The sequence below is a fragment of the Diabrotica virgifera genome, chromosome 4 (assembly GCF_917563875.1).
Source record: "Diabrotica virgifera virgifera chromosome 4, PGI_DIABVI_V3a".
In the NCBI taxonomy this organism is placed as follows: Eukaryota; Metazoa; Arthropoda; class Insecta; order Coleoptera; family Chrysomelidae; genus Diabrotica; species Diabrotica virgifera.
The window spans coordinates 120467245-120491609 of record NC_065446.1 but is presented as its reverse complement, the minus strand read 5'-3'; the positions used below and the strand labels follow the sequence as shown (position 1 = coordinate 120491609).

The following is a 24365-nucleotide window of genomic DNA, read 5'->3' as shown; positions in this document are numbered from 1 at the left end:
TGTCCATGATAGGTGAAAACTTTTCAACTACTTTCTTCAAATCTTTTAATAAATCCAGTTCTTTTCCTCCTTGGGAATCAGTTAGGAGTGTGGGAATAATGCCCCGTAGCCACAAACATTCCAATGAGGTGATATGTTGTCTTGACGTTAAATTGATAAAAACATTGTCTAGAAGAGGTATGTAAATTGAATGTCTGTAATATTCTTCTGGTCCACCTGAATGATTGGCTCTCTTAGTCTGTCTAACCACAAATCTAGGTAACTTCAATTTAACATCAAATTCTTCTGCTAAATCTTTAACTTCGGTAAAGATCTTACTAAAACTTTCTTCGCAGTTGGATCTTCTGTCTTTCAAAGTCGGCATGGTATCTATTGGAAACAGTCTTAGTCGCCAGGTTAGCATCAAGAGATTTTGTTTGTGTAGAAGTCGTCTAAATGGCAATATTAATTTTAGTTTGTCAATCAGTGACATCATTGATACTAGAAACTCAGATGTGCATAAAGAATGTTGATACAAGTGTAGTCTTGAGATCTTTTCATGTTGAGATAGATGTTAGTGCTTAAATTATGTAAAATGCCAGATTTAAACTGGATTAAGATTTCATGGCGCTCAGCCCATCTTGTTTCACATAAACTTGTTAAATTTTGTCCGAATTTCAGTTTTGCAACTTCATTTCTCTTGGCTGACATGTTAAAAATGATATTACTGACTTCATTGTTTCCATTGTGTTTCTGATGGACGATACATTAATAGCGATCTTTGCGATCAATTGCGATCTTTCTTATTTCTGTTACTGCACCGACCGCTTCAGAGCTCAGTACTCTACAACTGTAAGTTTTACTAATTATTTTTTTCTCATAAGCGTCAATCAACTTGACAAAAGTCTTCACGAATGTTGTTATTGTATATGTATCTCAAATTTAGAGAAAGCTTTTCCACGTGGGATACGTCGGTCCTGTGTAAAATATGACACAGTAATAATTTGCACTTTGAACCTAATTATATAGTATATATTTGAAACTAAGGACATTTGGACTGCAAATATATAAATTTATATTTTTCTCGGAGGGGGCCATGGCCCCCTCTCTGGATCCCCCTTGGTTGAACGTCATCACTTTTATAATTTTTAAAACATTAATTGTCATTAATGTCACTGAATGTATTTTTTCATAGCAACGAAGGGCATCTGACGTAATATACTTGACGACGGGAAATTATCAGTAGTAATTGCACAAGAGCTCTAAAATTATTGAATTTTTCCCGAGTGTCACTTTGGCATTTTTAATTTCACGAGCCGAAGGCGAGTGAAATTATGTCAAAGTGTCACGGGGGCAAAAATTCTATATTAATTTTAGAGTTCGAGTGCAATTTGTTGCGATTCTTTCATGAATAAAACTGTTCAAAACCAAAAGTTTATTGTAATTTATATATGTAAGTACCAATTAGTGAAATTAAACACACAGTTGTTATAGATATGTATTTGACGGTTGAAAGTCATCACTTTTATAATTTTTAAAACATTTGTCATTAATGTCACTGAATGTATTTTTTCGTAGCAACGAAGGGCATCTGACGTAATATGCTTAACGACGGGAGATTATCAAGAATTATCACCTTAATTTGCATGTCTGTAGCTTTCTATTGGTCAGAATCTCCTATGAATGAAATAATCAGTAGTAATTACTGCACAAGAGCTCTAAAATTCTATATTAATTTTAGAGATCGAGTGCAATTTGTTGCGATTATTTCATGAATAAAGCTGTTCAACACCAAAATTTTATTGTAATTTATTTATGTAAGTACAAAATTAGTACAATTAAACACAAAGTTGTTATAAATATTTCACGGTTAAAAGTCATCACTTTTATAATTTTTAAAACATTAATTTTCATTAATGTCACTGAATGTATTTTTTCGTAGCAACAAAGGGCATCTGACGTAATATACTTGACGACGGGAAATTATCAAAAATTATCGATTTAATTTAGATTTATGTAGCTTTCTATTGGTCAGAATCTCCTATGAATGAAATAATCAAAAATTATCAGTTTAATTTTGATTTCTGTAGCTTTCTATTGGTCAGAATCTCCTATGAATGAAATAATCTGTTGTATATGGATGATTTGAAATTAATGGCTTCCACTCAAAACCAACTAGATGAGATGCTAATAAATTTAAAATCCTTTTCTAATGATCTTAGTATGCACTAGTATTTTTCTATTTCTGCGCATTGTTCTTTCGCTTACTCTATTTTGTATTTTATTTGTTTATCCACTTTTTTATACATTTGGTTATTTTTATTTTTATGTTATTAATATGTCCTTCCAAATCTAAAAATTCCTCTGTCAAGCAGTGTTTCTTTTTGTATCTGGGTAGTGCCAGAAGGCCAGAACTTCTTTTTGACCTTTATCTATTTCTGTCGTTATTAATAACCACTTTTTTATCAGTTTCAATATTTTGCAGAATCTGTTCTTTAATATGTATTAATCATTTACTGATCTGTAGGGCGTTGTCTTATGAGTGGGTTCATTAATTTACTTATATCTATTTGTGCATCTGTCGTTGTTCGTTTTATTATTTTTATTTTGGAGGGCGAGAAAGACAAGCATGAACGGAAACTGACAGATCTGTTCACAGATGTAAAGGAGGAATTATGATCGGTAAGGTAATATTCTAAGGAGGAATTATGATCGGTAAGAAAACTCCATTAATTTTCATCCAACCAACTTTAACAGCTCGCAGGTACCATGTTGATTTGATTAAGAAACTGTAGTTGGGCTCTGGAGAGGTGCAATGAGAGAAATTTTAATTTTCATGCATGATAATGCACCTTCACATACCAGCAAAGTGACCGAAGCTATTTCCTTGTGGCATTTTTATAATTGACTATTTAGATGGGAAATAAGCCACAATTAAATTGAAAAAAATTATTTTATTAACGTTTCGACTCCCAAATCGGGTGTCGTTGTCAAAATACAAGATGTTCTACTGTCCCTCTGTATACTGTGCTACTACGGACTTCCCACCATAGTTCCACTAAGCTTTCTCTAGGTGTTCTGTCATTATCTATTATTAAGGCGGCCTCGCCTGCCCAGTGCAATCTTTGTATTTTTGCATAATTTGCTATAGAGGGTTCTTTGTAATATCGGTACAACCGATTCTCCACATACCTTAATGATTTGGAAAATTGTTAATTACGAACTGTTTTTGTTGTTTATTTGAGTTAATATGACTGCGGACACTAAATCCAATCGCCAAAATTACGAACTGATATTTACGAAATTTTGTTTTTAGTGGTGAATTTTATTTTCAAATAGAAACAAATTTTAAAATACTTACTCAATAAACGGTGCGTATTGTTCCCGCAGAAAAAAATGTTCTCCTCGTTGAGGAATGCAAGTCCTTCATCAACACTGAGTTTTTGATCTCTTGTTAAACATCTCTTATAGTAACTGACGACAGGTTTAATGCAGTCATAAATTGTTGGCCAAGCCTTGCAGAGTTTCTTTAAAAATGTTTGGAGGCTACCAATGGATACAGCTCGATAAAATTCTCTCTCGGTTAATTCTACATCATATAATATGCTATTGATACAGGTATCAGCTTCATTAAATACTTCCTAAAAATAGACACTGTTAGTATCAAAATAGCAAGAGTTTGTGAAATTCTAAAAATGTCAAAGATTTAATAATTTACCAAGAAATACCAATAGAATTCGACAAGACCATGTTTACATGCTTTGTAGATCTGAAACAGGAATTCGACAGAGTACCATTAAAAGACGTGCTCACTATCCTTGGAAAGAAAAATGTAAGTTAGAAATATAGACATATAATTAAAGAGCTCAATACATCCAACAAACCTCGAATAAAAACCACAGACGGACTCACGGAAGAAATCAAAATCAATGTCAGCATTAGACAAGGGACAGCCTCAGTCCATGCCTATTTAATTTAATAATGGATGAAGTTATAGGTAGTGTTAACAAAATGAATCAGGGATACAAAATCGGTAACCGAACCATGAGCATAGTACACAACGCCTAGTACAAAAATTTAAAATAACCGCCGAAAAGTGTAACCTGACACTATCCATCGAGAAAACCCAATCGATGGTAATATCCAAGAACCCAATTAGATGTAAATTAGTTGTGGACGACCATATAATCGAACAGGTAATGGATTGTAGATACTTGGGTGTGGCAATATCTAGCGACAGGCACCTGTGGCAAGAAACAAAACAGCAGGCAATGAAAGCAGCGAGAATATCTGGTTTCCTGAGGGATATAATCTGGCGGAATAAATATATAAGCACCGAAAGCAAAGTCCGCATTTATAAGACATGTATGTGTTAGACCCGTACTGACATAAGCAGCTGAGACAAGGCCGAGACAACAAAGGCCAAACAAATAATGAGAACAACAGAGATAAAAACCGTAAGATTCATAAGAGCTATTTTGTTTAACCAACTTGGTAACCGCTTCCTGGCAGGTGGAGACTATAACGCCAAACATACTAGTTGGGGTTCAAGACTGTGCGCTCCTGGAAAAGGCAGGGTACTACACCAAATCATATCAGAACAACACTTGGACCATTTGTCTACGTCAGCCTACCTACTGGCCATCCGACCCGCAGAAAGTTCCTGACTGTCTAGATTTCTTTGTTACCAAAGATTTCTTAAGGGGATATCTAAGCATCGAATCAAATTTTGATATAGAGTCTGATCATACTCCTGTAGTAGCAACTACACATTCAGGAATTAAGGAAAAAGAGCCTCTGCCCAAGTTGCACAATTACAAAACCAACTGGCAAGCATTCAGAGAAATAGTTGAAGCAAATATTGAACTAAACGAATCACTAAAATCACCAGAAGAGCTAGAAAAAGAAATCCAAAATTACACAACAATGATTCAAGAAGCTGCATGGAAATCAACACCTCCAACAACACAAGCAAAACAAAAAATTAATTGTCCAATAAATGTCAGAGAAAAAAATCATTGAAAAAAGGTATCTGAGTAGAACTTGAAAGCAAACTAGACATCCAGATGATAAGTTAAGGCTCAATAGCTCAGCACGACAATTGAAGGAACTACTAAAACAACTAAAAAAAAGAGCGTTCAAGGATACCTAGAAAATTTAAAGCCGTCTGATGCCAGCGATTATGCGCTATGGAAGGCTACAAAAAAATTAAAACAGCAACATCGTCATATCCCACCAATTAGAAAATCCAACGGAACATGGGGCGGAACAAACAATGAAAAAGCAGAAACTTTCGGCGAATACCTAGAAGAAGTTTTCAAACCTATACCAGCTGCTACAGCAAATAACGATCAAGAAATCTACAACTTTCTACAGAATCAAACCCCGACAGGAGAAAACACACTACATGCATCACCCAAAGAAGTTCAAAATATAATCAAAAATAATCTAACAAAAAAGAAAGCACCTGGCTACGACTTAATCACAGGTGAAGTAATTAAAAATCTACCTACCAAAGCAATTAGAATGCTAACTCAATTGTGTAATGCAGTATTAAGGCTAAAACACTTCCCAATCTAATGGAAAATTGCAGAAATTATCCTTATACAAAAATCAGGAAAACCTCCAAATGAGCCCACTTCATATCGACCAATTAGTTTAATGCCCGTAATGTCTAAGATCATGGAAAAAATAATAGAAAAAAGACTTCTAAAACTATTAACGGACAGAAATATGATACCCGACCAACAATTTGGCTTTAGGAAAGAGAAAACCGTCGGACAAGTTCACAGAGTGGTCAACGTTTTAAATTTTAAGAAAAACGTTACTAATCAGCAGCATTCTCGATGTTAGCCAGGCTTTTGATAAAGTTTGGCATCAAGGACTGTTGTATAAACTGTAAAAGAACTTACCAGAGGAACTATATACACTCCTAAAGTCGTATTTATCAGAAAGATACTTTTGAGTGAAGTTTGAGTCAACCTATATAAAACTATATCCCATCAGATCAGGGGTACCGCAAGGAAGCGTTCTGGGACCATACTGCATCTGGTTTACACAGCCTACTTACCCACAAATCGTAATACAACGACCACCACCTTTGCAGACGATACTGCAATCCTAGCAGTACACAAAAATCCCGTCGAAGCTGCTGCAAAACTCCAGAGAGTATTAAATCAAATAAATACATGGGCAAAAAATTGGAGAATTAAATTGAATGAACAAAAATCAAACCATATTTTTTTTACAAAATGTCACAGTAAATTACCTACAGTGACAATAAATAATAAGGCAATTCCCTCAGTTACCTCTGTAAAATATCTAGGCATGCACTTGGACAGGGGATTAACCTGGAGAACCCATAGATATAACAAACGTAAACAACTGGGCATAAAATTTAGTAAGCATTATTGGCTTCTAGGGCGTAAGTCTAAGCTCACGACAAGAAATAAACTGTTAGTCTACAACACAATATTCAAATTAGTCTGGGCATATGGTCTGTAGCTCTGGGGAACAGCATTCAAGTCGAATGTATCCATAATTGAGAGATTCCAGTCCAAGGTGTTACGTTCAATCATCGATGCTCCGTCGCGTCGTTTGTTACTAACAGGGATATTTACAATGATCTGGAAACGAAAACCGTCAGTGAAGTGATAGTGGAGTTAAGTGCAAAATACATCGTACGTCTTGAAAGCCACGCGAATGTGCTTGCAATTAATTTGTTAGACAACAGTCAGGAAACAAAACGGTTAAAGAGACAGACACCATTATTGTCTAAGAGCTAGTGAACCCTCCGACTAACGGTCGTCCTGTAAGGCTAGAAATTTGTCTAGTGATAATTCATAGCACACAAGGCTAAAAACCACGACCTGGCAGGCATCAGCCGTGCACGTGTATCTACCAGGTGAATCGAAAAGTGCAAATTTAGGGGGTAAAATAAACTTTCTCCTGTAAAGTTTAAATTTAAGTATGTGTTTGAGTAAGTCATTTAGAAGAAATATGTACAATGACAGGCGATTCTGAAGAGCATCTGACCTTGCCAGGCGAGGGGAAATATTTTGGGTTTTCCCTAAAATTTTTTTTGCATCGAACAAAGTTTTTTTTTAGGTTTTTTGAATCATTCCACACAGAAAAGGTCTTTGGTGATTTTTCTCTTAAGTTAATAGTTTTTGTTATATAAGCGATTAAAAATTTTGAAAATTGCAAAATCGGCCATTTTTAACCCTAAATCGGACATTTAACTAAAAATTTCAATGTTGATAAGGTAGGTAGGTGTTCTTTAAACATTGATTGATGAAATTCCGAAGAGTTTTTTTCAATACAATATCGAGAACCCCTTTGTTTTTTAATTGCTAATCAAGCGGGCGCGACACTGTAGTATACGTGAGGACGTTTGAGTTTGCATAAATTCGTTATCTCGAGAAAGGGGAAATTTAAAGAGAAATCCTCAGACAGGTCGATTTTTATTCTTAAGTTAGGACTTTTTGGCGTATATATATAATATATAATACTAGTTACGTCATCCGTCTAGGCGTGATGACGTAATTGATGATCTTTTTAAATGAGAGTAGGGGTTGTTTGATAGCTCATTTGAAAGGTTTTTTAATTTTCTATTCAGTAATATAGACATTAACATAATTATTTATACAGGGTGTACAAAAATTTTTTTTATTAAATTGGTTTAGACAAAACGAAGAAAAAAATTGTGTGTACACCTTGTATAAATAATTATGTTAAGGTTTATATTACTGAATAGAGAATTAAATAACCTTTCAAATGAGCAATCACACAATCCCTACTCTTATTTAAAAAATCATCGATTACGTCATCACGCCCAGATGGATGACGTCACTAGTATTATATATGCCAAAAAGTCCTAATTTAAAAATAAAAATCGACCTGTCTGAGGATTTCTCTACAAATTTGCCCTTTCTCGAGATAATGAATTTATGCAAACTCAAACGTCCTCATTTATACTACAGTATCGCGCCCGCTTGATTAGCAATTAAAAAACAAAGGGGTTTTCGATATTGTATTGCAAAAAACTCGTCATGATTTCATCAATCAATGTTTAAAGAATATCTATCTATCTTGGTAACGTTGAAATTTTTAGTTAAATGTCCGATTTAGGGTTAAAAATGGCCGATTTCGCAATTTTCAAAATTTTAGATCGCTTATATAACAAAAACTATTAACCTAAGAAAAAATCACTAAAGACCTTTTCTGTTTGGAATGATTCAAAAAACCTAAAAAAAAACTTTGTGCGATGCAAAAAAGATAATTTTAGGAAAAACCCCTAATATTTCCCCTCGCCTGGCAAGGTCTTATGCTCTTCAGAATCGCCTGTCATTGTACACATTTCTTCTAAATGACTTACTCAAACATTTACTTAAATTTAAACTTTACAAGAGAAAGTTTATTTTACCCCCTAAATTTGCACTTTTCGATTCACCTGGTAGATACACGTGCACGGCTGATGCCTGTCAGGTCATGGTTTTTAGCCTTGGTGTGTTATGAATTATCACTAGACAAATTTCTAGCCTTACAGGACGACCGTTAGTCGGAGGGTTTACTAGCTCTTAGACTATTAGATTTACCGCACAGACATTAATAATATTGGTACAGTAGCTAAGTTAATGTGTGTACATACATACAGTAATTTAATATTATCTCTAGAGATGTGTGGCGCAGGTCACAATCTCTTCATGTCATTTTTTCACAGATAAAATGTGCCTATTTTCTCTTTCTCTCATCTCTTTCCCTCCACTTTTCCTTGTATTAGATGGTATTTAGGTCCTCTAATTATATGGCCGAAGTATTCTGTTTTTCTCCTCTTTATGATGCTTATGAGCAGACGTTCTGAATTCAGCATTTGAAGAACATCTTCATTGGAAGTGTGCGGAACCCACGATATCTTTAGGATTCGTCGATAGCACCACAATTCGAATGCTTCTATTTTGTTTAGCATTGTGGTTTTTAACGTCCATGTCTCACAACCATGCAATAGGATAGACCACACATAACATTACAGCACCTTCTTTCGAATATTCATCGACAGGTTTCTGTTGCATAAAACTGGTTTCCAGGTCATAAAAGCCTTCCGTGATATTTCGATCCTAGTTATTATCTCTTCATCAGAGTCACAATTTACATTTAACCAGTTGCCAAGGTACTTGAAATGATTTAACCGTTCTAACTCCTCTTCATCAAGAGAAAGCTGACCTTGATCTATATTAATCTTTCCAACTGCCATCCACTTTGTTTTTGAAGGGTTGATTTTAAGGCCTCTCCGATAACTTGCTTCACTGACTAGATTTAGTAGTGTCTGAAGATCTTGTAAATTTTTAGCAAGAATGGCTGTATCGTCAGCGTATCTAATATTGTTGATATCGGCCTAGCCTTACTCACTCTTGTCTGTCATCCAAAGCCTCCCTAAAGATTTTTTCAAAGTACAGATTAAAAAGGGTGGGTGATAAAACACAACCTTGTCGTACTCCACGTTTTATCGGCAGTTTTTCAGTACGACTGTCTCCAATTTGGATAGAGGCTACTTGATTGTAATATAAGTATTTCAGCAGTCTTATATCGTAGTGGTCAAGTCCTGCTGCCTGCAGGCAATCGAAAAGTGTATCATGTTGTACTCGGTCGAATGCCTTCTCGAAGTCGATGAAACAAACATAAACGTTCTTTCGGAATTCACAACGTTTCTGTAATAGAACGCGCATACAAAATAGTGCTTCTCTAGTTCCTAGACCATTTCTAAATCCAAATTGCTTATTACCCATTCTAGTTTCGCACAGAAGGAATACTCGGTTTTGTATAATACGTAAATGTATTTTAAGTGTGTGACTCATCAAACTGATTAGTCTAAAATCGCTGAATTTGGTGGGCCTGCTTTTCTTTGGTAATTTTATAAACAGTGACTCCAACCAATCATCTGGTATTTTTTCTTCGTTGTAAATTTTATTAAAGAAAGTAGTCAAGTAGGTAATGTTTTCCTCATCTAAAAGTTTAAGTAGCTCAACAGGGATTTGATCTGGTCCAGGTGCTTTATTGTTTTTGGCTTTTTGTATTGCTTTTATGACTTCTGACTTGAGTATACTGGGACTTCTGTCTAATTGGTTGTCACAGGTAGTATTTTGAGCATTTTCTCGAGAAGCATCGTCAAAAAGGTCACTGATGTGTCTCACCCATTCTTTGCACTGTTGTTTGTGATCACAATTTTTTCCGTCAGCGGATTTAAATACGTGAGCATTTTTCTGTTTTCTAATTCCGGAGGTATATTTAAGTTTCTTGTAGAGGTTGAAACTGTCATGCTTTTTTTGGAGGTCTTCTATTTCTTTACATGAATTCTCGAGCCAGGATTCTTTGGCCTGTTTAATTTATCTTTTTATAAGTTTGTTGATTTCACGGTATTTGATAATATTTCTATTTTTGTATTTTCGTCGAACTTCCATCAGGTCTAGAATTTCTTGGTTCATCCAGTCATTTTTTGCCAACATTGTAGGTGTTTTTAAACTCGGTCGCTCGGATGTAATACGATCCTTTTTAAAGTTAATCAAGGCGAATGTACTTCGTAACAAGGCAATAATTATTATAACATATACAATGTAATAATAACTAAATTGACTGCAGAACAAAAAAAGCCAAATGGCCAGCTGGCTGAATACCTCAAATATTTTTTTAAATGATTCATGTATACATACATACGACATGGTCGTTCCTTTTCTACCGTTAGGTGTCAAGGGAAGGTACTTCTAAGCCTTTGATGAATTTTCTCCATTCTTTCCTGTTCTTCACCATTTGTGTTGTTTCTTGCCAAGATTTGCCCTTATTTTGCAATATCTCTGCTATGCCACTCTTCCTCTCTTTTATTGGTCTGCCTCTTCTATTTTTTCCTATTGGTGTATCTTCCCCCACTCGTTTCACTTGCCTGTTACTGTCCATTAGTGTTAAATGATCCAAAATGCAACCGTGCTAATGTTTTCTCCTTTATTGTGTAAGTATTAGTTTTATTTTGAGTCTGTGTGTCTTTCTGAAAAAAAAATTTCCCATTTTTTCATTTTTGGGTATGTCTATCTTTCTTGCCCCAATCGTTCTTCTGAGATATTTAATGTCTGCTGCTTCTTTTCATTTCTGGTGTATTCTGTTTAATATCCAGTTTTCTGCTCCGTATGTCAATGTTGTCTATATATCGCACCTCCGCTCAAAGAGTGTCATAACTCAAAAAATTTTAAAATCGGTTTTATTGCACCAATAACCAACAGTTCAATAAAACTATAAACTCCTATCTCACAAAGTGTCACGTCTGTGGGTCAAGTATTTATCGTTAGGTGACACTAGTGTCATTATAATTATGATTATCCAAAATCAACGACGCACCGAACACAAACAGAGTCACATATCGACTTGTTCAAAGCATTTGTCTATTTAAGATGTGTATAAAGCGTCGTTTGTCGAGTTAAGACAGTATATGTGATTACTTTATTCAAAACAATTTGCGTATGTGCTCAAGAAAAGTGACACATTTATCAGTTATGTATCTTTCTTTTTGCAGTATTTTGTATTTAAAGTTACATCATTAAAAAGTATTGTCTATTAACCAAATAATAATAATGATATTATATTCTGTACTGCAAGTGTCACTTTTGATAAAGAATATTTCGTACATTTTTCGTTATTTTATCTGTATAGTGTCACAACTCAAAAAAAAAATATTAATATTTTTAATATACTTAATACGCCATTTTATAGAGCTTCAAAATGTTTAAAAACCATTGTATCTGACTAAAATAGTTATTATTCTAATTTTAATAGTTTCGAATTAAACCCGAAAGTGTTGTAGGATGACAAACTTTAAACGTCGTTTTCTCGAAACTTTGCTTTTTTGAATTATGACTAGACTTAGGCAAATATGCAAATAAAAACATATGATATATGCGCATAAATATGCAGTATTTTATACAAAAATATGCATGTTTATCTAGAAAATATGCATATAAAAATAAAAAAATATAAGTACATATATTTAAACAACTCAGAAAGTATTATCCGTTTTATTTACAAACATATTTAAAATATCTTCATAATTTATAGTAATTAATATTTTTTATTTATTTTGCAAACTAAGCTTAGGTATTATTTAACTATTTAAGTATTTTAACAAATAAATGATATTACTTCGAATTGTGCTAACACTAAATGATTAAATGCTGTTTAAAATTTTTTAACAAAAACTTATGGCTTCTGAGTAGGTATAGTCGGAAAAATGAAAGAATACCCATGAACGAACATATAAAACACGCTGTATTTTCCTGTCACCGTGTCACAAACAAAATTGTCCAGTGCAAGTACATGTAACAATAATTATTACATGTACTTGCGCTGGCCAATTTTTTGTGTGACACGGTGACAGGAAAATACAGCGTGTTTTATATGTTCGTTCATGGGTATTCTTTCATTTTTCCTACTGTACATATTACAATATATTTTTTAAATGAAAAAACTTCTTTCTACATCAACCCATGTTACTGGGGCATTTTTCAAATTTACGGTAATCTTGGAACGGACTCACGGAAGAGGGTCCCACCTAGTACCTACTTGAACTAAGTAGGTACTTCAGAAAGGACCTGGTAACTATTTTTTCTACGAGCGTGCAAAAATGTCTACTTTCGCGCACGCATTTTAGTTTAGAAAGTTTTTACTTTTCCGCACGGGTGTTAATTTAGATATGTTAATATGGCCTTAAAGTAATTATAATATATGCAATAAACTAATATTTAGATATTATTTACTAATTTATTTCAAATATATCTTATTGTGTTCCTGTTTTAATGAAATTAACGCGACAATTCGATGAAATAAAATTATTTTGACATAATATTCGAAAGTCAAATCGGTAGACAATAACAGTCGTTTTGAATCATCGTCATGGAAACCAAGATCGTCGTCATGCTAACTAATTATATTGAAAGTTTGGTTTTGACAACCTTGTCAAAGAATTAATTTGTGTATGTATTTTCATATTAATTAAATTAATTGATTAAGATTTGGTAATTTTTAAAAACTCTTAGAAAAAATATTGTTCCTAACTCTTGCAGAAAGTCTCTTTTCCGCACTCGACTGCTTACCGAACTCCCGCTTCGCGTCGTTCGGCAAACTGCAGTCGCGTGCGGAAAAGAATGACTTTCTGCACTTTTTAGGAAAATAACCATTCATTGCAATTAAAATCAGAAATCTTGAAAATATCAAGATAATACGACTGTGAAAGCACAAAGGTCCCCCAAATATGTACAGGAGATTCTTGGTTTTTGTTTGTTTATCTAAGAAAAAATACTACGAGCCTAAATCTAAGCACACAACTAAAGGTTATTGTACGAGAAAACAATGTTAAGCGACTTTTCAGTACTTTATTGAATGCTTTTAATTTTTTAGGTCCTACTTTTTCATCACAAGAAATTAAAAAAAATGCCTGAGAAAATAAGAAATATATCGATTTATTGCGAACTTGCCTTGTGTCAGCACATATTAGAAAATATTCTCGTATAAAATAATATAACACACAATTATGTAGTTCTTCCAGTTTTACCACAAATTGAGCAGTAAACTTTATCCTTATCCCTATATGTAGGTTTTATCCATGTTTGAAGCAGTGTTTATTTTCGGTAGTTGAAATTGCAATTCACAATATTATTACAAAGACAGGTGTTACCGGTTCCAATTTTACAACATAATTGATTTCTAAAACTGACCATCCCAATAAAAGTTTTTAACTAGAGATATAAACTAGCAGATTTTGGAACCCTTATTCAAGGACAAAACTACAATAAGTATCTAGAGATATTGAAACAAAATTAAATATTCGGATTTCCAAGCTCTTGATTTACATATTTGATAAATATCAATACACCTAAAATTTCAAGTTATATGCACTTTATGCACACTTTTATAGAAATATGCAAAATTTGACATTTTTGCATATTTTATGCATAATATGCAAAATATGCAATTTGCATATTTGCCTAAGTCTAATTATGACACTTTTGAGCGGAGGTGTGATATTGTTTCATATTATCATCTCTTTTCTGTTATTGAAAACGTGCTGGATGCTTCCTCTACTATTTATTACTTTTCACAAGTATTTGTAGGCATATGTTTGTTTCTTTTATTAGTTGTTGATCTATCTTTACTTCGATTAGGTTATCCGTTTCTTTTTCCTTCTTATATTCATTATCTGTGTCTTCTATTTATTTACATTTAGGTTGTATTTTTTGCATCTGGGTTCCATTATTGCATACTGTGCTTCAGTTTTCCTGCTCTTTCGGCGAATAATACTATGTCATCTGCAAGTACGCATACTTGTCTCTGCGTGAACATTTGCATTCTACTCCTTCTTATACATATTTTTTAATGGTTCTCTTACATTTTTTTACTATCTCATCTATTACGTTTATAAAAAGTATTGGGCTTTAACTCCTTCCTTGTCTCACCTAGTCCCTCCCTTGGTGGCGATTACAGCATATTTTGTGTTCTTATCCATCATGTATTTATGTAATGACTGAGCGAATAGGCTGTGGATTACGAAAGTGGCGAAATAATAATGCAAAAAACCCGAAGAATAAGAAAAAATTAGGATTAAGAAACTTTTAGTATTAATATATAAATGTTTTATGTTTTATATATTGTGACGCCTCACAACCCGGCCTAATTATTCTCGATGCTTCCCGGGGTTACGAGTAAAGGCCAGACCTTCCACGGCGATTCGAGGCGACCGCTGTCAGAGTATTTAAGAACAGGAATTCGAGCACAGGCCAGTCAGTGAATGAACGAGCCGCGACGCGTGATATAATTGTATTCGAATCAGATTTAATGAAATGTATATATTAGTTATCGAAGTTATTATGTTTAGTTAATTAAATCATAAATTTGAGTTGTAAATAAATTAGATGTGTTAGTTGGTGTTATTTGTAATTATTAAAATAAATAAGTGATGTAAATAAAATAACATAAGTAAGTCTTCCTTTATTTAAATTAAACTTAGTGCCTAAAGATATAAATAAATAAAATAGTAGAGTCAATCGCGTAACAAAATGGTGCAGAAGTGAGGATACTTGAAATAAATATCAACGAAAATTTTCGGTTTAAATAAAGTGTGGAACCTTTAAAAATAAATAAAATGTAAATCGTAATAAATAAAGTGTGTGATCATGTCTACCTTGTGTAAGCTAAAAATTGCAGACCTGAGACTTGAATTGGAAGAAAGGGACCTGAGTTCTACTGGGAGAAAGGCTGATCTAGTCGAACGTCTAAAGAACGCTCTTCTGGAAGAGGGTCAAGATCCAGAAACCTATTTGTTTGAAGACAATCATGCTGCTTTGATTTCGTCAATTACATCGTTAGAGAACAAAGTTTCGACAGACATTACGTCGTTGGAGACCAAAGTTTCTAGTGAAATCTCCCAAGTTTCCTCGGATGTTTTGAAAGTTTCTACAGACATTACATCGTTAGAGAGCAAAGTTTCTAGTGAAATCTCTTAAGTTTCGACAGACATTACATCATTAGAGAAAAAGGTTTCTGGTGAAATCTCCCAAGTTTCCTCGGATGTTTTGAAAGTTTCTACAGACATTATATCGTTAGAGAACAAAGTTTCGAAAGTTTCGGGTGATATTTCATCCCTTGAAAACAAGATGACTAACGAAATCTCTAAAGTCACTTCGGATTTTGACGACAAGATATCGTCCATAAAATCTACTTTTGAAGAAAAGATCAAGGAAATAGAAAAGAAAATGCAGGAAACGGAAAAAGTAGACAAAGGTATGGAACCCATCTTAACAGACATTAAAAATGATGAAACCAAATACAAATTGGAGCCACAGACGATAGTTGAAGGGAGTGTGAGTCTTGCTCGTGTTAAGGTGCCAAATTTCGACGGAAAGTCATCATGGAACAACTACATGAAACAGTTCGAATCGGCAACCAGAGCGAACGGATGGTCCGAAAAAGAAAAAGCTGTAAACCTCACTATTGCTCTTCGAGGCGACGCTTTGGATGTCCTCCAGACCATAGCCGTAGAGGAGACAGATGACTTCGAGCAGCTTAAAAAGAGACTGAATATGCGATACGGACACGAACATTTAGAGCATGTCTATCAGTCGCAGTTTAAAAATCGAAGACAAAAGAAAGATGAAGCTCTTCAAGAATACGAGGTCGATATTGCCAGGTTGGTACGATATGCATATCCAACAGCTCCCGAAGACATGATGGAAAAGTTGGCTGTTCAAACATTCATTGATGGCCTTCGTGATCATGAAATGCAAAGAACACTGCGATTAGCTCGTCACAAGACGCTGGTTGATGTCTTGTCTGCCGCTCTCGAATACGAATCAGCTACCCAGGCCTCTGGCGGGTACAGTAAAGTTAGGACTGTGAAAGAGGAAGAGGATGAAGACAAACTGGACCAGATTGTCAATATGATAAAGGGCATTTCCTACAAGAAAACGAAGAGCATAAGGTGCTAGAATTGTGGGGAAATGGGACACGTACGGAGTTCATGTAAGTACCCTAGGTACAATAACAGTCAAGAGACTCACCAGCAGGAAAACTAGAACGGGTCGGCCTTAGGGGGGCAGCTTCGACCCGCAACTTTTCCAAAGACCCTCTCATACTAATAGCTTCTTTGAAATGTCGTGAAGATAGTGTATATGTGGATGGAGAAATAAATGGTAAAAAGTATACATTGTTGGTGGATACCGGAGCGACCAGGACCATTATACGACCGTCAGTTATAAACAGTCATAAGAAGCTCTTACCAACGAGGTTGCGACTGCGGACTGCCACAGGTGAAAATGCCAACATCCACGGAGAAATCCAGATACAATTGGGGATCGGAGCAGAAAAGTTCGTCCATACTGTCATAGTTGCAGATATCGAAGAAGATGTTATATTAGGAATGGACGTAATGAATTTGCATGGATTTCAATTGGATTTTAAGAATAGGGTAATCAAAGTTGGCAACGAGGAGGTATTTCTTCATCCACATGATGACAGAACTGTGCTAGTAGCCATTAAAGAAGATACAGTTGTGCCTGCGAGGAGTGAAACGATCATCGTAGCGCGGCTACAGGGAACTGTAGAAGAAGGAACGCCTGTTATGATGGAGCCATGGAACCACGACGAGGAGGTTGGCCGAGGAATCATAATTGGAAAGGAATTGGTTACTTCTGCTAAAGAAATTCCCGTGAGATTGATTAATGTCAATGACTACCCAGTGACCATCAAGAAGGAGACAAAAGTAGGAACTTGTGTACCCGTGACGTCCATAATCCGTCAGACGACAACATCAGATAATTCCAACGACAAGTTCGACCAAATGGTTGCAGTTGCAGGCCAGTCTCTAAATCAAATGGAAAAAAGAAAATTAAGGGAATTTCTTAGGCAATATCGTGATATATTCGTACCGAAAGGAGGAAAGACAGGAAGAACGACAGTTGTCAAACATAAAATTGACACTGGTACCGCTAGGCCAATTCGTCAAACAGCTCGACGATTACCACAGACAAAGAGAGAGGAAGCTGAAAGGATTGTTCAAGAAATGAAGAAAGACAGAGAAGAAAGATAGAGTCTTCTACGAGCCCATGGGTCTCTCCGGTGGTCCTGGTCAAGAAGAAAGATGGAACTACGAGATTCAATGTGGACTACCGTTTGTTGAACAATGTTACCAAGAAAGATAGTTATCCTCTGCCTCGGATCGACGACACGTTGGACACACTGGCTGGAAGTAAATTGTTTTCTACGTTGGACTTGAAGTCTGGATATTGGCAGGTAGAAATGGATCCAGTGGACAAGGAGAAGACGGCCTTTACGACAGGATCTGGATTATGGGAATTCAACGTTATGCCGTTCGGACTCTGTAATGCTCCTGCGACATTTGAGAGGCTTATGGAAAATGTGTTGAGAGGGTTATCTTGGAAGACGTGCCTGGTGTATTTAGACGACATAATCGTTTTGGGGGAGACGTTTGAAGACCACCTGAAGAATTTAGAAGACGTTTTTAATCGACTTAAATCTGCCCAGTTAATGTTAAACCCCAAGAAATGCCAGCTATTTCAAAGTAAAGTCAATTATCTAGGTCATATAGTCAGCAAAGAAGGAGTGGCCGTGGAGAAAGGAAAAATCGATTCCATTAAGGAATGGCCGGAACCAACTGATAAACATCAAGTAAGAAGTTTTCTGGGACTATGTACTTACTACCGGAGATTCATTAAGAAGTTTGCAGATATCGCTAAGCCATTAACGCGACTTACAGAGGAAGCAAGGGATTATTGCTGGGATGGAGACTGCCAAACGGCCTTTGAAACTTTGAAGAGGCATTTAATTACAGCGCCAATATTAGGGTATCCACTGCCAGAAGGAGAGTTCATCTTAGATACGGATGCAAGCAATGTGGGAATTGGAGGAATGCTGTCGCAGATCCAAGGAGGACAGGAACGAGTCCTTGGATATTTTAGTAAAGTGCTTTCAAAACCTGAACGAAATTATTGCGTCACGAGAAGAGAACTTCTAGCAGTAGTAAAATCAGTGGAACACTTCTATCAATACCTCTACGGAAGGAAGTTTCTAATCCGAACCGACCATGCCGCCCTTAAATGGTTAATGCAGTTTAAGAATCCAGAGGGTCAGATAGCCAGATGGATTGAACGACTTCAAGAATATGATTTCAAGATCGAGCATCGGGCCGGAGTTAGCCACAGGAACGCTGATTCTCTATCAAGAAGACCGTGTCCAGCAGAATGTTCCCATTGCAACAAAACAGAGTCAAAGGAAGCAGCAGTACTAAGAACAACAGTGGTCAACGACGAGTGGACGCCTACCAAGATCAAGGAAGAACAAGAAAAAGATCCAGTTTTACAGAAGATTCGAAAATGGAAAGAAGAAAATCGTCGACCATCTTGGCAAGAAATATCAAGCCTAGGCTCAGTAGTTAAGACGAATTGGGCCCAGTGGGACTCATTTATCTTGGAAGACAGCTTGCTTAAACGAGTAATAGAAAATGATGATGGTTCGGTGAGGAGAACACAGTTGGTGATTCCAAAGAGCAGAGTAGCCGAAGTACTTCGTCAGTAACACGACAGTCCATCAGGAGGGCATTTTGGTGTAAAGAAGACCCTTCAGAGAATTCGGGAACGATTTTATTAGATGAATAGTTCCGACGATGTGAAGGACTGGTGTAAGAAATGTACTACCTGTGCTACAAGTAACGGGCCCTACCGGAAAAGAAAGGCTCCTATGAGACAGTACAATGTTGGAAGTCCGTTTGAAAGAATAGCTTTGGATATTGCCGGGCCATTTCCAGAAAGTGACAATGGATGCAAATACATGTTGGTGATAATGGATTACTTCACGAAGTGGGTGGAGATCTACGCAATTCCAGACCAGAAGGCCGCCACTATTGCAGATGTGTTAATCAAAGACTGCATCAGCCGATTTGGAGTACCTCTGGAGATCCATAGTGACCAAGGAAGGAACTTTGAGAGCGATCTATTTCAAGGAATCTGTGATAAACTAGGCATGAAGAAGACAAGGACCACGGCCTATCACCCGCAATCGGATGGAATGGTGGAGCGTATGAATAGGACAGTCGGCAAGTATTTGACAAAGATGGTGTCCAATCATCAACGAGACTGGGACCAGTACCTTCCGTTCTTCGCAATGGCCTATAGATCTGCTGTTAATGAATCAACTGGCCAAACACCAGCAAAAGTCCTATTTGGACGTGAGATGCGTCTACCCTGTGATCTAGAGTTTGGATGTCGACCTGGAGAAGATGTTGCTGGTGAGGATTACGTGAATGAATTACGAAGAAGAATGGACGATATACATGAGTTGGTCCGGTCTAACCTTCAGATCGCTAGCGACCGCATGAAGAAACGATACGATACCCAAGCCGAGAAGGGATGTTTTAAGGAGAACGACAAAGTCTGGCTTTATAATCCAAAGAAGCGAACAGGTTGTTCTCCCAAGTTGCAGCAGTTCTGGGAGGGTCCGTACCTCATTGTCAAGAAAATCAATGACGTTATCTACCGAATAAGCAAGATTCCTAGGGGAAAGCCGATGATAGTCCACCATAACCGGTTGGCGCCGTACGAGGGAGACCACGACGTAGATGAAGAAGTGGAAGTCAACCAAATTCGAGGAATACCTGACCTTACCTTTGAAGAGTTCATGGGTGCCTACGGAGGTACCGGTAAAGCAAGACTGGTGTTACCACTGAAGAAAAGCGAGATCTTCTCGCACTTCCCGATGACTATTCGCTGGCCCATACCATCCCGGCCAGTATCAAAGACGCACGAGGGTTGGCATCCGCCTTCCGAAGGAAGTTTGGTCGAGTTGCAGAACTTCAATGCCAACTGCCAGCTCCTGGCAAAGCATTGAAACTCCAAGATGCATCACGTTACCTATTCTATCTGGTAACAAAAGACACTGTCCGTGACCAACCTACCTACCAAGATGTATGGGATGCATTAATTCAATTGAGAGAGCACGTGTTGGAGTCCGACGTGCAAAAGTTAGCCATGCCAAAGTTAGAATGCAGCCAATTAGACTGGAGATTTATCCGAAATATGGTAAAAGAAATTTTCCAAGACACCTAGGTCCAGGTGTTAGTCTGTTGCAATCCGCATAGTTACTGGTGCGGAGAGAAGACCGTCCCCTGTCACTTTTATACAACTGGGAGTTGTATAAGAGGGTCCAGTTGCAGATACCAGCATCCAGTTCCAGTCCCGACAAGGTTCCAGGAGGAACCATCTTTTAAGGAGGGGGCAATGTGACGCCTCACAACCCGGCTTAATTATTCTCGATGTTTCCCGGGGTTACGAGTAAAGGCCAGACCTTCCACGGCGATTCGAGGCGACCGCTGTCAGAGTATTTAAAAACAGGAATTCGAGCACAGGCCAGTCAGTGAATGAACGAGCCGTGACGCGTGATATAATTGTATTCGAATCAGATTTAATGAAATGTATATATTAGTTTTCGAAGTTATTATGTTTAGTTAATTAAATCATAAATTTGAGTTGTAAATAAATTAGATGTGTTAGTTGGTGTTATTTGTAATTATTAAAATAAATAAGTGATGTAAATAAAATAACATAAGTAAGTCTTCCTTTACTTAAATTAAACTTAGTGCCTAAAGATATAAATAAATAAAATAGTAGAGTCAATCGCGTAACAATATTCATACAATTTACATTAATTACACTGCATGCCACAGAGCGCGTCAAATACATCTCGCGGACTGATGTTACAATTTTTTGATCTTCTTCTTGCAGTACCGTCTCCTATTGGAGGTTGGCTACCATCACAGCAATTTTAAATTTGTTGGCTGCAGCTCTGAACAATTGTATTGAACTGCACCCGTATCACTCCCATAAATTTCGCAACCAGGAAATCCTTCTACGTCCCACATTTCTTTTTCCTTGGATTATGAGCCTTAGCAGGGAGTACTTTTCGCCTCTCCTTATGTGGCGTCGATATTCCAGTTTTCTCGTTTATATTGTTTTTATGAAATATTGATGTAATGAAGACATATACGTGGGAGAAATAATAAATTTGAATAGAGACAACCAAACAGCAGAAATAAAGAGACGAAGTAAGTTAGCGTGGCCCTCGTTTGGTAAGCTAAGCTTCATATTGAAGAATAAAAAATACCCTCCATATCTGAAAACGAAACTCTACGACCAATGTATTTTTCCGTTCCTTACATATGGATGTCAGACATGGACTTTCACAAAAGCGAATATGGACAGAATTGCAAAAACACAAAGAGCAATGGAAAGACAAATGATCAACATAAGGCTGTCAGATAGAAAAAGGAATTCCTGGGTGAGAAATGTCACAAAAGTTAAGGATGCTACTCGTCAAACAGCTAAACTAAAATGGAAATTCGCCGGCCGTTAGATAAAAGACGAAAGATGGGATCAAATTATTACAGAGTGGAGACCATGGACATGGACAAACGAAAGAGGGGGAGACCACAGATGAGATGGGTAGATGAGCTGAAACACCAAGCTGGCTCAAAATGGATGCACATGGCTCAGGATAGAGAAAGATGGAGGAGCGAAGGAGAGGCCTATGTCCAATATTGGATGTCGCAAGGCTAATAGATAGATGGATTGTATTTATGACTTCACATTCCTTCCCCATCTTCAGCAAAACATCTTGAATTTTCTCCGTGTCTGTCCATGGTATTTTCCACATTCTCCAGTAGCACCACATCTCGAATGCCTCAATGTTTGTGATGTTTATCTTTTTTAGTATCCAAGCTTTCATGACGTACAACAGTACGGAGGAAACATAGCACCTTAACATTCTCGTTCTTAATTTCAAATTTATGTCCCGGCAGCATTGGAACTTTTTGATGTTACCTACTAATTAAATCAATTTTTTTTTAACAAATAACGAAAGTTAGCTATTTTCTTGTATATTATTATGTCCACTTTTTCTAAGATATATAAAAAAATTATATAAATGTGCTCTTATCTCTGGCTGTTTGAAAAATTTCTAATATTCACCATTCATGCAACACTTGAGGGTTTATTATAATAGACAGATGATATTTAATACTGATTAACAAACTACAATTTAAAGTTATAATATATCTTTATGTGTTCACTTACTTTATGGATCGCAAATATCTTTAGTCTAAGCCCAGGATACCTAGGATCGCGACACATGTCTATGAGTGATGATGAAATATATTGATAAAAAGATTTAATACTTTTCCCATATTCACTGGCATTTAGTAGTACTCCAATTACTCCAGTGCTGCTATTACCAAAACCACGATCAATGGTATCAATAGGATCAATATGAAATTTCTGTATATCAACAGGTTCAAGAGGTTCAATAAAATTCTGCGTAAAGCTGCATCCTGAAATAAAAGGTACATATAAATTTTTATGTCATAGGTATCGGTTTAATATTGTGTATTTATTACTTAGTTACGAACCACATAATGGTATACTTTATGTCCGCGCGGGCATAAAGTATGTCTCCAAAGTATGCCAGCAGTACGGTCTCATTTACGCATTGAGTATTATTTTCTGTCACCCATTTTTGAAATTTAGCGTATTCCTTGTCATACGTTTCTTTGGATTTTTTCGGTAACAGATTATCAGTCGCTTTTTTGGCTTTTTTAACTATTCCTTCAGAAATAACGAATTTCTCTTGCATTCTGACTTTTTTTGACAATGTCACATAGAAAATAGTATATTGTACAACAAGTGAGAAAAAACACATATTTCTCACGAGCGTAGAAGTTTGTTGGCACGAGCCGAAGCACGAGGCGTGTGCCGTAAATCAAGCGAGGGAGAAATATGTCATTTTCTCAAGTGTTATACACTGTACTTTTTCTATGGATGCGTTGTTATAAAGAGTTCAAACTTAAAAATTAAATCATTTAGGTGCTTTTAGGTATATTATATGTCTAAATTGAAATAAAATACATAATATAAATATGTAGGTATTTAATATTCTTAATAATTATATTTGTACTTTATTTATTTGAAATTATAATTAACAGTTATATTTGAACAGCTTTGGAAGATAATTCGTGGTAAGTTTTGCTTCAACACATTTTGTTTGACAAAAATGATTGTGAAATGAATTTCGACTCGATTCGAGTTCTCTGCTTAACCCAGGTATAACCATACCAACCGGCAACGCTAGGAAAACATTCCACTTTACGGTTCAGAGACCCATATGAAACGAGTCTGTGTACTCTATACAGAGTATGGCATTAGTAAAATAATAAAATAAGAAAATCTACGGTTTCGTTTTGATTAAAATCTGTCTTCCTCCATCCCCCGATAGTACCTACTATTTATAGGTGTACCTGTTTTCAAGGAGGCTCTGAGGAAGACAGATTTTTACCATCACGGCCGTAGATTCTCGATATAAATTAAAACAATTTATATTGCAGTATTGATAGAACGCCCTCTAACGGGTAATCAGCGAAATGAATTTTAAACTCGAATCGAGTCGCTGCTTTTTAGTTTTTCGATCTGATGTTCATTTCGCGAAATATCGCGGGATTCGTATTTAAAATATTAAATTTACCCTCTCCGTGGGAAGGAACTTCTGTTTGGTATCATTCGATAGATTTTTGAAAAATATTGGGTACATATTTTTTAGTTTTTCGATCTGTCATTCATTTCGCGAAATATTCGCTTTTTTCTTGTGAAACTTTGGGACTCACCCATTTCCTTACGCCCTGCTCAAATCGTCAGATTTTTGAAATATACACTGTTTTGTATGTACTTAACTTCTTCTTCTTCAAGTGCCGTCTCCTAATCGGAGGTTGGATATCATCATCACTATCTTTACTCTATCCA

At 36.2% G+C, this 24365-nt stretch overlaps 1 protein-coding gene across 1 annotated transcript in view; it reads right to left on the bottom strand.

Moving 5' to 3' along the window:
- LOC114338491 (uncharacterized) overlaps window positions 1–24365 on the bottom strand; it is an 82821-nt gene that overhangs the window by 16345 nt on the left and 42111 nt on the right. The window contains exons 2-3 of the mRNA XM_028289089.2: window positions 22650–22903; window positions 3341–3620 (exon numbers count right to left, since the gene is read on the bottom strand). Coding sequence (XP_028144890.1) covers window positions 3341–3620; window positions 22650–22903 — 534 coding nt within the window. The remainder of the gene's footprint in view (window positions 1–3340; window positions 3621–22649; window positions 22904–24365) is intronic.